Source organism: Sinocyclocheilus anshuiensis, unplaced genomic scaffold (genome assembly GCF_001515605.1).
Source record: "Sinocyclocheilus anshuiensis isolate Anshui unplaced genomic scaffold, SAMN03320099.WGS_v1.1 scaffold234, whole genome shotgun sequence".
NCBI lineage: Eukaryota > Metazoa > Chordata > Actinopteri > Cypriniformes > Cyprinidae > Sinocyclocheilus > Sinocyclocheilus anshuiensis.
Genome location: NW_015544165.1, coordinates 2,121,624 through 2,134,905, shown reverse-complemented (window position 1 = coordinate 2,134,905; position 13,282 = coordinate 2,121,624). Strand labels below are relative to the sequence as shown.

Sequence of the window (13,282 nt, the reverse complement as noted above, 5' to 3'; positions counted from 1 at the left end):
ACCAGGTGAATGAGAAACTTTATCCCGCTGGATATTATTAGAAATATATTCCGTTGTATATACACAGGACATTAGATATGTCATCATTTTTTAAATCCAGTTTTATGTGTGCCAGAAAGCGCCTATTTATTTTGTTCAAAATTGTATCTTCATACGTAAAGGGAGTATCTTGACACTTTTGTGAGTATTTTCGATTTTTAATGCCTTGGTACTTTATTATTTTCATACTTTAGCATTTTCCTACCTAACATCTTACTTTTGTGAGCTTCATATTTTATTAAATTCATATAAGCCTTATAGCCTACTCCTGAGCCTATTGTCTGACTCTGCATAATGTGGTCTTAATGATCATTCATTTCTTGCTAAAAGTTAATTATATATTTTTAATTATTGCAATTATTTTATCAACATTAGTGGCACATTATTTTTATATAATATGCATTTTAACCTGCTCTCTTTCACTGTGCTGTATGTGTATTTATGTTTTGCAAAACAATAATGCTAATAAAGAACTTCAAAAAGAAAATGAGAGAGAAAATCCACCTAGGAATAAATCACTATCGAAGAATATTTTGTTAATATATTAAAAATTATAAATATATTACACATTCACACCATAAATTCTAACTCACCTAATAATACTAATAAAAAATAAATCTGATTAAATCAAATTGTTGAATATCTTATATTTAATAGGCTAAACAAGGCAGCGCTACTGAAATTGTGCTGAAAATCAGTGATCAACGGACAAATTCAACTATGGCAAGTAAAAACATCAATGAGCTCAACGCAGACAAATATATCTACACATTCTCACTGGTTGTGTATCAAAACATAGAGAGCTAGCAAGACAGCATTTTATGCATCATGCTTGTTCAAGTTAACTTTCAATCTGTCAAGACACAACATCACTTGTAGGCGGGGAAACAACGCCATTTCTGCTCGAAACGCTTGATTTCCAGTGAGGAGTTTCGAAAGAGATTTCCGTTTTCTCAACTGAGCTCGATTTCTTTTGTGTTTTCATTATTTCTGGTTATTCTCTAAATTCCAACGGAGGATAGGCTATATTGTATCTTTAATGCACTAAAACAAAAAGCCGATAGTCCAGAAATGTTTCACTACAAAGAATTAAGAATCGAAACGAAAAATTTCCAATTTTTCTTTGAAAAAAATAAATAAAAAAATTTAATGTCTACGACTTTAAAACAGGGAAATCCAGCCATGAAAGTGTAATAATATACCTCATTCTGAATAATTCATGAACATTTGGATACATTGAGGTGAAGTGTTGCCTTGTCCGCGGTTTATAAGCTACTTTGTGTGTACAGGTTGCTTTTATAGTTTTTGTGCTCCCTTCCCAAGAAGCTAGAAATAAATAAATTCGCGTATTCACGATTATTGTTTTGTGAAGAAGTTTTGTGAAGTCGCTTATTTTGGGCTTGTTTTATCAGTCTAGTTTGCTTGATTTGTAGTGGATCTGGCAGCACATCATCTTTTAGGCATCAGGAAATGTTGAAGTCAGGAAACTGCATGGTCATTAGTACGACTAGCCTATATTTAATTATTTCTAATCTTACATTCACTCCCAGAATAACATGTTCTTTTGCTCGCCGATATGACTATAGAATAGTGTAGGAGTATAGAATATTACTAAAACAAGATTTTTACTCCCCCAAAAAACATTATTTTGTGCTACCACCAGAGGGCAGTGGGTCACTATGTGAAAAGTGAACTGATCTGTGTTGGTCACGTTAAGTTTAGGTTATGCAATAAAACTAAACGTTAAAAAATGAAAGAAAATGAATGTAAAATAATTCTAAATTTACAAGTTTTAAAGATTTGATTAAATCAAACTCATCCCATATGGTCCATGTTCAGTAAAGCCAAGGGCTGTGTCAAGCTTCAGGCATTCCTCATATCAAAGCCCATTTCCTGACCGGTCATGATACATTTGGCCTGTCTGAGGGCTGTTGAGATAGGTCAGCAGAATGCTGTATCAGCTTCTGGGGTTGTTTTCATGTCCAGCCTTAACTTAAACAAAGTCAGAGCTGACTTGATCAATCTCCCACTGATAGAGTTTGACAGGCCCGAAATGGAATTCTGAAGTAACAAATGTTATCAATAAAAATTCCATTATAGTTGTGCAAAGTGTTTAATTTCTATCACAACAAACCTTTTGCAGCTGTTTTGAAAAGTAACAACTGTGAAAATAAACATATGGAAAGGACAAAACTTTATAAGACGCTATCAGAAATTGTTCAAAAATGTGAATGTGTGAATTTTGAACTAGTTGCTTATTAGCATGCATATAACTGGCATATTGGCTGTTTATCAGAGCTTACAAAGCACATAATAATGCCATATTCTGCATGACCATATTTTAGGATCCCTTAATCCTGCACCATGCCTAAACTTAACAACTAACTTACTAATTATTAATAAGCAGCAAATTAGGAGTTTATCAAGGCAAAAGTCATAGTTATTAGTTAGTTAATAATGAAAATTGGACCCCAAACTAAAGTGTTGGGGGAAAAAAAAATTTTTTTAAGCAAAATTATAAATAACTGATTCATATTTTAAAATCAAGGCAAGTCAGCAAATTGTTGGTGGATTGACCTTTTGTTTGTTTACTCTGCATTTTTTCCTCCCCTCATTCACAGCTTGTCATTATTTCGGGGTCCTCTTAGGTAAAGACCCAGCACTGAGGAACACTGATGGCAGCACATCTGGAATCAATACAGCTGAACTGGGTAACTAGAGGGTTTTGGGGGGAGTTAGAGCTAAGGGTTGGGCTAGTTACGGTTTTGGCCCTGGGGGTCCATGTGTCCCTGACTCCTAAATAGATTTAATTGCTACCAGCTGGCAGCCTTAACTCACCCTGTGTCAGGGATCTCCTCTGATGTCAACCTTGTCAGTATCAAGGCTAGACAGGACAAAGGAGAGTAAGACATGAACAGTTATGAACAGAGGTGTAGGCAGGGTCTGAGCTTTGGGAAATCTTGCTGCACTGCCCTGTGAACTCTCTGGTTTGTGTCATGAACATTTCTACCTTTATGTGAATATATGGAGGACAATTTCCATTTAAAAGTAGAACAAAACAGTACAGATCTGAACCGGATGTAATGCACATGCTTTTTGTGAGAAACCTAAAATATAATATGCTCTTGAAAGGCTAAAACTGAATATATCATAGCTCAAATCACAGAGACTGACTGCAGAAGACATGAAAAATGCAAAATGCTTCTGCATTCACATTTTTTAGAAAGAATCCTGTCATGTTTTAGGACAACAGGCAAAATTATTTGACCTTTAAAATCACTCATTCTTTTTCATATGCCAAGATCACTCTTAGATGTAATATGTCTATATATATTCTATATATCACATGATACTAATGTACATAATATATATATAGATAGATAGATAGATAGATATAGATATCGTGCATTCTGCCTATTACTGATATTAACTATATGGCTCCACGTTATCGTCCAGGTAGAACTATTGTTCCAACCACCAAAGATAGATTTACAAATAAACTGCCTGATTTATCTCAATTGCTCTCTATACCCTCTAATACATTAGAAGCTGTTGCCCCCATCAAATTAAAAAAGGTTAGAGAAAAACGTACTGCGCCATGGTACAACAGCAATACCCATTCTCTCAAGAAAGAAACTCGTAATCTTGAACGCAAATGGAGAAAAACTAACTCGGAAGTTTTTAGAATTGCATGGAAAAACAGTATGTACAGCTATAGACAGGCTCTAAAAGCTGCCAGGGCTGAGCATATCCGCAAACTCATAGAAAATGACCAAAACAATCCAAGGTTTTTAGCACAGTGGCTAGATTAACAAATAATCAGACGTCACACAAATGAAATACTCCTTCACAGTTTAGTAGTAATGACTTTATAAATTTCTTCACTGATAAAATATATAGCATCAGAAATACAGTAACAAATGTAGAATCAACAGCGTCTTGTAATTCAGCTTCATTCATTGCACCCAAAGAAAAACTGCAGAGCTTTACAACTATGGGACAGGGAGATCTAAATAAACTTATCACTGCATCTAAACCAACAACATGCCTGTTAGATCCTGTACCCACTAAATTACTGAAAGAGTTGTTACCTGTAGCAGAAGAACCGCTTCTCAATATTACTCGTCGTTGTCTTTAGGTCACGTCCCAAAGCCATTTAAGCTGGAGGTTATTAAGCCTCTTATTAAGAAACCACAACTAGATCCTAGTGAACTGGCAAATTACAGACCCATTTCAAATCTTCCATTTATGTCTAAATTTTTAAAAAAAGTTGTGTCTGCTCAATTGTGCTCCTTCCTGCAAAAAAAAAAAAAAAGATCTCTATGAAGAATTTCAGCCAGGTTTCAGGCCCTACCATAGCACAGAAACTGCACTTGTTAAATTTACAAATGACTTGCTTGCATCAGACCAAGGCTGCATCTCATTGCTAGTTTTACTTGGCCTTAGTGCTGTGTTCGACACTATAGATCATTACATACTCATAGATCGATTACAAAACTATACAGGTATTCAAGGGCAGGCTTTAAGTGGGGAGTCATCTCAATTATCACCAGTACAATATGGAGTGCCACAAGGATCTGTCCTAGGCCCTCTGCTATTTTCAATATACATGTTGCCCTTTGGTAATATTATTAGAAAATATGGGATTAGTTTTCATCGTTATGCTGATGATACGCAACTATATATTTCAACAAGACCAGATGAAACTTCTAAATTATCTAAGCTAACAGAGTGTGTTAAAAATGTAAAAGTAATTTTCTCTTATTAAATTCGGATAAGACAGAGATATTACTTATTGGACCAAAAGACAGTACACAGAATCTCTTGGATTACAATTTGCAACTAGACGGATGTACGGTTACTTCCTCTACAGTCAAAAATCTGGGTGTTATATTAGATAGCAACTTGTTTTTTGAAAATCATATTTCCCATGTTACAAAAACAGCATTCTTCCATTTTAGAAACATTGGCAAGTTACAGAACATGTTACCTGTTTTTGATGCAGAAAAGTTAGTTCATGCATTCATGACCTCTAGACTGAACTCTAGACTGGATACCAACCCTCAGACAACATACAAAACAACCAAATTTTGCTATAAGAGAAGAAATATGTGTGAAAATTGGCCTTGTCTTGTGCATGAAATGAGACAATCAAACAATTAAAGTTCTATTCTATCTGCTTCTAATTTAAAAAAGCTAGCTTTGACCTTCTAACACTAACACTCCATATATATATATATATACATATGTTTGTGTGTGTGTGTATTATGTACATTAGTATACTATATACTGTATATAATAATAATAATAATAATAATAAATATAATAATAGAACATTATATATAACTTTGATGGATTATAATATACTTTACGGGATGCAATATACTTTAGAAATATTTGTACAGCTTTTTACAACTTTTATATGCTATCTACAGCTTTCATCTTTCAGACTCTTGATGCTCACATCCACATCTGCTCCACTAAAATACATGATTATTTAGCAATAATCAAGAATATAATTTGAGAAATTATTTATCAGAGGGAGTGTTTTATGGAAGGTGTAAATGGACAGATTGGCTTATGTATGTTCAAATGAGGGATTTTACATTATACACTGAGGTATTCATATTAAGTATTTGTATAGTTTTTATAATACACATGCACCTTTGTGTTTTATAACCTTTTAGCACATATGTGTTTATTTGCTATCTTAACAGTTTGTTACATGCTAAACTTAACAGTAGTAATTTTGAGCTTTTCCTTGACACTGAATCCGTACATTTTATCATTCTGTAATTTAGATTCTGCTCTAGCTCTGGAGTCAGAGAGGTCAAGTTCAAGCTGACCAGGTCACATCACACAGAGTGCGCCAGCACGGATGGTTGCTATGGTGATGGTTATGGTGGAAGAGATATGGGGACTGATGGAGAATTTTTGCTTGCTCAACTAAATTTTCCAATATTCTCAACAGGAAACAAAAAATACTTTTTTTTTTTTTTTTGCATTTACACATTGATATACTCAATTATAAGTAAAAATATAAATAGGAACTTCTTGAATTGTACATCAGTATGTTAAATACAAGCATGTACTGGTACAAAAAAAACAATCAGCTCATCAGGGAATTACATTTTGTTGCTAATTAACATTGTGTAAACAAATTGCTGTGTAATTATAACTCATGAAACTGATGTTAACCCTTTAAACCATGAAGGAATTTTTTGTTTGATAGAAATCTTTATATAAATATTTCTTTACATTTGAACATTCTCCTGTTGAAATAGCTGATAAAAGTGTAAGAAAAATGAATGTGCTCAAGGGAAATTGTTCATATCTTTCTTATTTGACATTCAATGTCCCAGGAAAGAAATAAGACAGAAAATGTATTTTTTAGTGATGTTCCCCAACATGTGAGCTGTATGTGAATTAAATTTTGTGGTGATATCATGAAGTAATCAAAAGTTACAGCATTTGGAACCAAGGTAACCTTTTTCTTAGCCCTTGACAGTTTTGAAATTGTTGTTTTCTGAATGACATACACAGAAGTAATGCCTTGCTCAAGTTTAGTCAAAGCCCCAAACAATTATGATTGTTTTATTTTACTCTGTGAGACCTTTCAAATTACATATGACACATGACTATCTGAGCTGTATGATGATTTTGACATGAGTACATGGCACAAAAAACATTCCATAAATTTAATAAATTATGAAAATATTTTTTTTTCCGATTTATATTTTATTTTTTTGATCAAGGCAGTAGAAACATATTAGTAATTTTTTCGCGAAGGGCCTCCTGCCCGCAGTACACTCCGTAGCACTTTAAGCACGTTAAGAGATGATCAAAATAATTACAGTCATTAACTTAAAATGATACCTATTTTGTGTTATTCCATTCAGTGGTTGCTTAGTAATTTGATTATGAATTTTTCTTCACAGTCTATCTACTGAGCTTTTTCACCTACAGCTGAAATATTTTTCTTGGCAGTTAACACTAAAAACATCTATTTAATTTAAAAGTAAAAGTAAATAAAAAGCAACATATTCATATAGTCAATGGGTATGCAGTTCAAAGAATTATATCATAATAAGTCCGCAGCTTAATTCACAGATTTATTGTCAGTGGAAAGAAAATTATTGACCTTCAAATTCATATTATTAACCCTTAGTGCCACCACAAGGTGAGTGTGTTATTGAGTGTATGAATTGAAGGATGTTATTTTGTTCTACTGGTAGCTGGAGAATAATTATCCTTAGATAGGGACTGGAGGGCAAGGACTGTGTATAACCCTGCATTATTCATCTTAATCAGAGACTTAATCATCAGCATCCATCAGCACTTTACATTAAATATTAGATTAATCTCCAAACTATAAAAATACATTGGACTTAATGAGGGTTATGTTGGGGTCAATGTTTTTTGATGTATATCCTATAGTTTAAGACAACGGTTGCAATCACACATAAGTAATTAAGTCAATTCCCATCATATCTGTATGGACTATGCTTCATGCAGCCATAAGTTGAATTATCTAGCTTTTCTTTTTGGACTATACTGAACCCTTGACCACAGAGCACCTTTATTTGACACCCATCCTGAAGGCACTCCCCATCATTGGGCAGTGTTTAAATGTTAAATATTGATTGAAATTAAGCAACATAGTATTAAACTATGAAAAAAAAATCTCAATGAAATCTCAAATGCAGAAGCTACAAGCAAATATTCACTTACATTAAAATAATTTTATTTGCTATTTGGTTTATTCATACACTCTCAGAAAAAAAAGGTACAAAAGCTGTCACTGGGATGGTACCTTTTCAAAAGTACTGTGTTGGTACCTTAAAGGTACAAAAGTGTAGCTTTGAAAAGGTACCGTCCCAGTGACAGCTTTTGTACCTGTTTTTTCTGAGAGTGTAGAATATCTGCATGCCCACAATATCCCACAAATCTTAGTCTTCATCTTCATTAGATCATTTCATAATCTCACTCATTTTATATTTTGAAATCAATTCTAAAGTTATATTTTGAAGGCAATTCACCTTTACAATCTACCACTTGACATGGACGAGTAGATGAGCCATTAAAGATTTTTGACATATTCTCTTTAATATTGTGTAGTACTTTTTTTTTTTTAAATACAGTATTTTCTGAGGTAGACCATTACAGTTCAAGAACATTACCATTTTTATAACAGACATCAAAAAAGACATGAAATAAATATTTTCATGTACAATATGCTGCAAAAATGAGGTAGAAATGGTTACAGAAAATGTACAAGAACAAGATCCAAGAACAAATTTACCGTACTAATAGATCAAAACAGCTAATTAATGACAATTTTGTTGGACAAACTGTTAAATTACTCAGTATCTTTGTGTTCTCGTTTTGAAATCAGCCAAGTCTCTGTGTTTGCCTATGATATCTGAATAAAAATGGTTTGAATGAATGGAAATTGGTGCTGAATTTTTCTACACAAGATGATGTATTTGTACCCGTTGGATGTCCCTGAGTCTGCAAGGTTCTGCAGGTTTTTGCCTCTTCGGCACTGATCAATATGTGCTCCTGGGGTCATTCTGATTGACCTGTGTGGCATGAGTGAAGCCACCAGCTGTACTTGAAGAGCCGAACAGTGCTATAGGGTTACTAGACATCAGTCAGAATATGGCTTCTCCAAAAGGCTGTGTGTAAGATAGAGGAACGGGGGATGGGAAATCAGCTCACCACATGGCTGTACAGGGCCAGCAACCAAGGGGACAAACCATTGTGCTAAGACAAGAGCATGGGGTGTGTTTGGGCTAAAGGAGTGATCAGCGGCTGTTACATCACAGTTGATCAAAATTTAACAATCCACAAAAGCCAGTCTACAGACAATATAAATAAACTCAATAATCTCAGTTTCTTCAGCAGTGATGTTTTGAAGACATTTGATCACTCCCGGCAACTTTTATGTACCTTAAAAACAAAAATTGTGAAAATTTTAAACATTGGTACAGGCTGCTCCATCTGGATTGTCTATATGTTGAGTGTGTTCATTTTTATATTTAACACATGATGCACACACGAGTCTCTTCCCACCCGCACCCGCACTCGCCCATCAAGAGTTGTCCCGTGCCGCACTCTGTTATGAGTGCAGGTCTCTATTTTAAACATTGGTAGAGGCTGCTCCATCTGGATTGTCTACATGATGAGCGTTAACAAGTCGTATACATTACACATGATGGTATAACACAATTTATGATTAGACATGATTAGCTGCCAATTATTTATATATATATATATATATATATATATATATAAACATTCTCATTCTGATCTTTGGGTTGTTTCTTTTTTGCTCCTCAAGTACTTACATTAGTTGTTTTAAATTGACACTGACATATGCTTTGTACCTTGGTTTCTGAAAACAGTTTGTCCAACAAAATCAAACGTCTTGTTTGCCATCTACAATAACACTTCATGAAGACAATCATAACTCCATCAAAAATCTACATCAAAAATAAAGGGTAAGGATAAGGGAAAATGTTTTCATAGAGAGTTAAAAACATGGATTTATGGCATCAGATATTCTCTGAAATACCTGAATTACATTCATTGTTTGTCTTTGTAGCATTTTCAAGTTTCACCTAAGAGGTAACAGCACAGATGCAGTGTGTATACAGGTCTGTGTCAGGTCTGTTGCTCACCTCCAACCTCAATGCTTACTACTAAGACCCTAAGATTACATACATTCTTTATTCATAATTTCTGAGGTAAGAAAATCTTCCTGAGTATTTCAAACAAGACTACATATTCTAATAAAATAAACTGAGTAAAGCAAAAGAGAGAAAATAGCCATTCATGGACCCTTGTTTTTTTGTTTGAGGGTCCTGAGCAAAGGCTCTCACGAGATTGTGAGGAATGTGATGGGCTGTTTACATATTGTTGTAGTTGGGAAAATTTGTATTACCTTTAACAAAGTGTTCTGAAAGAAGTCTTTCTGTTATCTGACTTTCTATGGATTAGCATTTTAATACTTTTTGGGTAGCAATGCATACGCTTTTGGTAAAATGACCATTTTTACAAAGTGCACAAGATATGACCGCGGCCTAACAATCAACTTTGTAAAATACTGTTGCTTTCTTCCCTAAGAGGTTGCATAACAGTAAACACATTTTGGTGAATGCTGTGACTTGGACATTATAATGTTGGTGAGCATTTTTGGTACAAACAAAGTAGTTTTGATATATCCTAAGCCCTTTAACACCAAATAATCTTAAAGTAAATCAAATCAAATAAAACAACACCACTGGAGTGGACTGGCAATAAATAGGATCCTGAGAGATGTAATTAATGGGGGTATTTTTCAGGAAAAGTCAAGTTATCTATAACCTCCAGGTTTAGTCCAGGATCAAGGCTAATTGGAATCCCAATGAAATTCCAAAATATAATTCAGTCTTTCGATCAGATATGCCAAGCAACTAATAAATGCCCCTTCAAGAAAGGCCTAGTATTTAATTTCTTTGGGAAAAAATAAAGTATATGTATATTTATAGAAAAACAACACACCATGGCATGTTTGCTAGATTAAATGCATTCAATCCAAAATGCCTCCCCACCATAAACTGTAATTTCAAGTCCCACTCTTTTGGCTGCAACAAGTATTAAAAAAAAAGAAAAGAAAGAAAAGCATTTAGCAGTCCCCAACCAGTGGCTGACTAGGTTCTCAGTGGCTATAAACCTTGCTCCAATCCATACAAGTGTCCAGTTCTTTGGGGGTGCTGTGAGGGCGTACCTTACAGAAAGCATTTTCAAAGTCTTGGAGGGTAGGGGAAGAAAGGGATGAAGAGAGGCCATGCAAGGGCACGGGTGCAGAGGCAGAAGCTGATGCCAGAGCCTGCTGGCAGAGCTGCAGCAGTTCCCAGACGGAGAAGCCTTCTGAACGCTGCAGTACTGCTGACATCTCCCTTTCACCCAGACTGAAGCCTTGGGGCGCCAGCGCCTGCAGAAGCACATGTCTGCGTGTGTTTCCATCTGGCAGGCCTATGTGGTAACGCTTGGAGAAGCAGCGCAGGAGGGGATCTTTGATCAAATCAGGCCGTCTTGTGGTGCACACAACCAGAGCCAAGCTGCTCTGACCATGTTGAATCTTCTCTAGCTGGGCCTGCAGTTGCTGTCTGAGACCTTCCTCCTCAACGGCCTCCACCTCGCTGAGCAACACCACTGCAGGTTGTCGGGCTGTTGCTACTGAGAACAGAGTGACAAGAAGTTGCTCTGCTTCTCCTTTCAATTTAGAGGCCAAAGTTGCACAACTCAGCCTATAAAAGGTAGCACCCATCTGAGATGCCATGGATCGTACCAGTGTGGTTTTGCCCCCTCCTTGAGGGCCAAACAGCAGGACGGTTCTGGGTGGGCGGATGACAGGGTTGGGTCGCAGGACAGGCCACAGCACGTCCTCCTCCAGTGCTGCTTTGATGTGACAGTTCCCAGCCAGTTCACTCCAAAGCAAAGCCGGACTGCAATCTTGCAGTTCCTGGCTTACTAGCTCCAGCATTCGGGGCTCCATGCTTTTCACAGGATCGGAGTGCTTCTGTGAACGATGCTGGGAGAAGCCTTGCTCCGCACCTCCAATCTCGCCAGTCATGGCTACTGGTGGACTGTAATCCCCTGCGGCTCCATACGTTGGTGAAACCAAGGGCTTTAGCCCACTGTACTTCCCCACTTCGTCTCCTTCCAGGCTCGACTGGGATGAAGGTTTACTAGACTTAAATGCTTGAGGATCTGTGTTGCCCGTTCCAAAGTCATTTCCACGGCACTCAGCTTTTTCATTGACCCCGTATGGAGAATCTCCTCCAGTTTTTATGGAATCATAGCTATATTTCCTATAGCGTGAACTGTCTCCATCTTCCTCATCCAGGGTCATCTCAAATGCTTTTCTCTTCAGAGAGCCCCCAGTCTCCGATCCCCCTAGACTGCTGTTCTGATAGCCATAGCTGCCACCAACCACTGTGGGTCTTGATGGAAGTGGAGAGGGCACGGCTATGGCCGAGGGGATGTAAGGGGCTGTTGGATGGGTGTAGCTAGGAGCAAGGCTAGTCTGGTGAGAGTAGGTGCTAGGGGGGTAGTTGTACACAGGGGTAGAAGGTGTGTAACTGGGGAGAAGTGTGGGGCTAGGCTGAAGGGCATGTAATGAGGCTGGTGGAAGTGCTGAACTGGGTTGGGGACAGTACCCTGATGAGAGGTAGGTGCCATTGTAACTGGGTGGGTAGTCACTGGAATGGGGCCCACTGCAGGAGCTGCTCCCGCTGTATCCTGAGTCCGAAAGGTTGCTGTTAACTGCTGACACATTGCCCGAGCCTGGTGGGCCTGCTGATGTGGGAACCACCTTTGGTCCTGATAGACCATCATGAGAGGAAGGAGGCAACAATGGATAACCCCCATCAGTGCTGTGAGTAAGAGGCCAAGGCTCCAGTTCACTTTTCTGGCCTCCATTAAGAGCCCCAAAGGCTCCAGGCTCAGGGTATGTGCCCACAGCAGGGCGTTCGTACGGTGAGTCTAGCATGCCAGAGTATTTCTCAGCGTAGCGCTTCAACAGATTGGAGGCAGTAAGGGCTGAGATGTCATCATTTGCCCAGGCGTAGCTGTAGGAGCTACGGTTGCGGCTGGGGTAGAGCTCAGACTTGTGGGCAGGGGATGAGGTGGTGGAGGACACGTCCAAATGCTGCTCAGGCCACTGGCTCAGGGGCTGTGCATGCTCCGGGTTCCAGTGCATCTTTAATAGGCCTGCCGAAGACAGCAATTTGTCAGATTATTCAAGAACTTGATATATATCAACAGCATACGTTCATACCATTCACAAATCAGTCTTGGATCCAGTGATTTTTTACAATTTGTTTTTCCTATCAAAGAATTATAAGACATTATAATTGATTATAATGCCACATTATGGCTGATTGCGGAGTTTTTTTTTTTTTTGTCATTTTGCCTGGTGAACTCTGGAAGAATACTCTTTTGGTATTGTGCATGCACACAGAGGGAGTCTTTCTTTTTCTGCAGTACATATAAAAGAGAAGGGCTGTGAATTTGTTCCTTTCAATCCCTCAGCTATGTAGCAGCCTTATGTTGCCATCTGCAGTTCTCCCAGAGGAGAAACTGTTATCACCCTGTGCATGTTTCCCTAAATACATCCCCTCCCACCACCACAGTCCATCCACAAAGCAATTCTCCAAAAGGCCTCTGTGGCCAGCTTGACAGAGGGAGGGAAAGA

General features: G+C 37.4%; 1 protein-coding gene across 1 annotated transcript in view; it reads right to left on the bottom strand.

Annotated features, from left to right (window-relative positions):
* Positions 1-10,741: 10,741 nt before the first annotated feature.
* Positions 10,742-13,282, bottom strand: part of LOC107695734 (putative fidgetin-like protein 2) — a 13,882-nt gene continuing 11,341 nt past the window's right edge. Inside the window, exon 4 of the mRNA XM_016495758.1 lies at positions 10,742-12,798. Within this exon, the coding sequence (XP_016351244.1) occupies positions 10,742-12,798 (2,057 nt within the window). The remainder of the gene's footprint in view (positions 12,799-13,282) is intronic.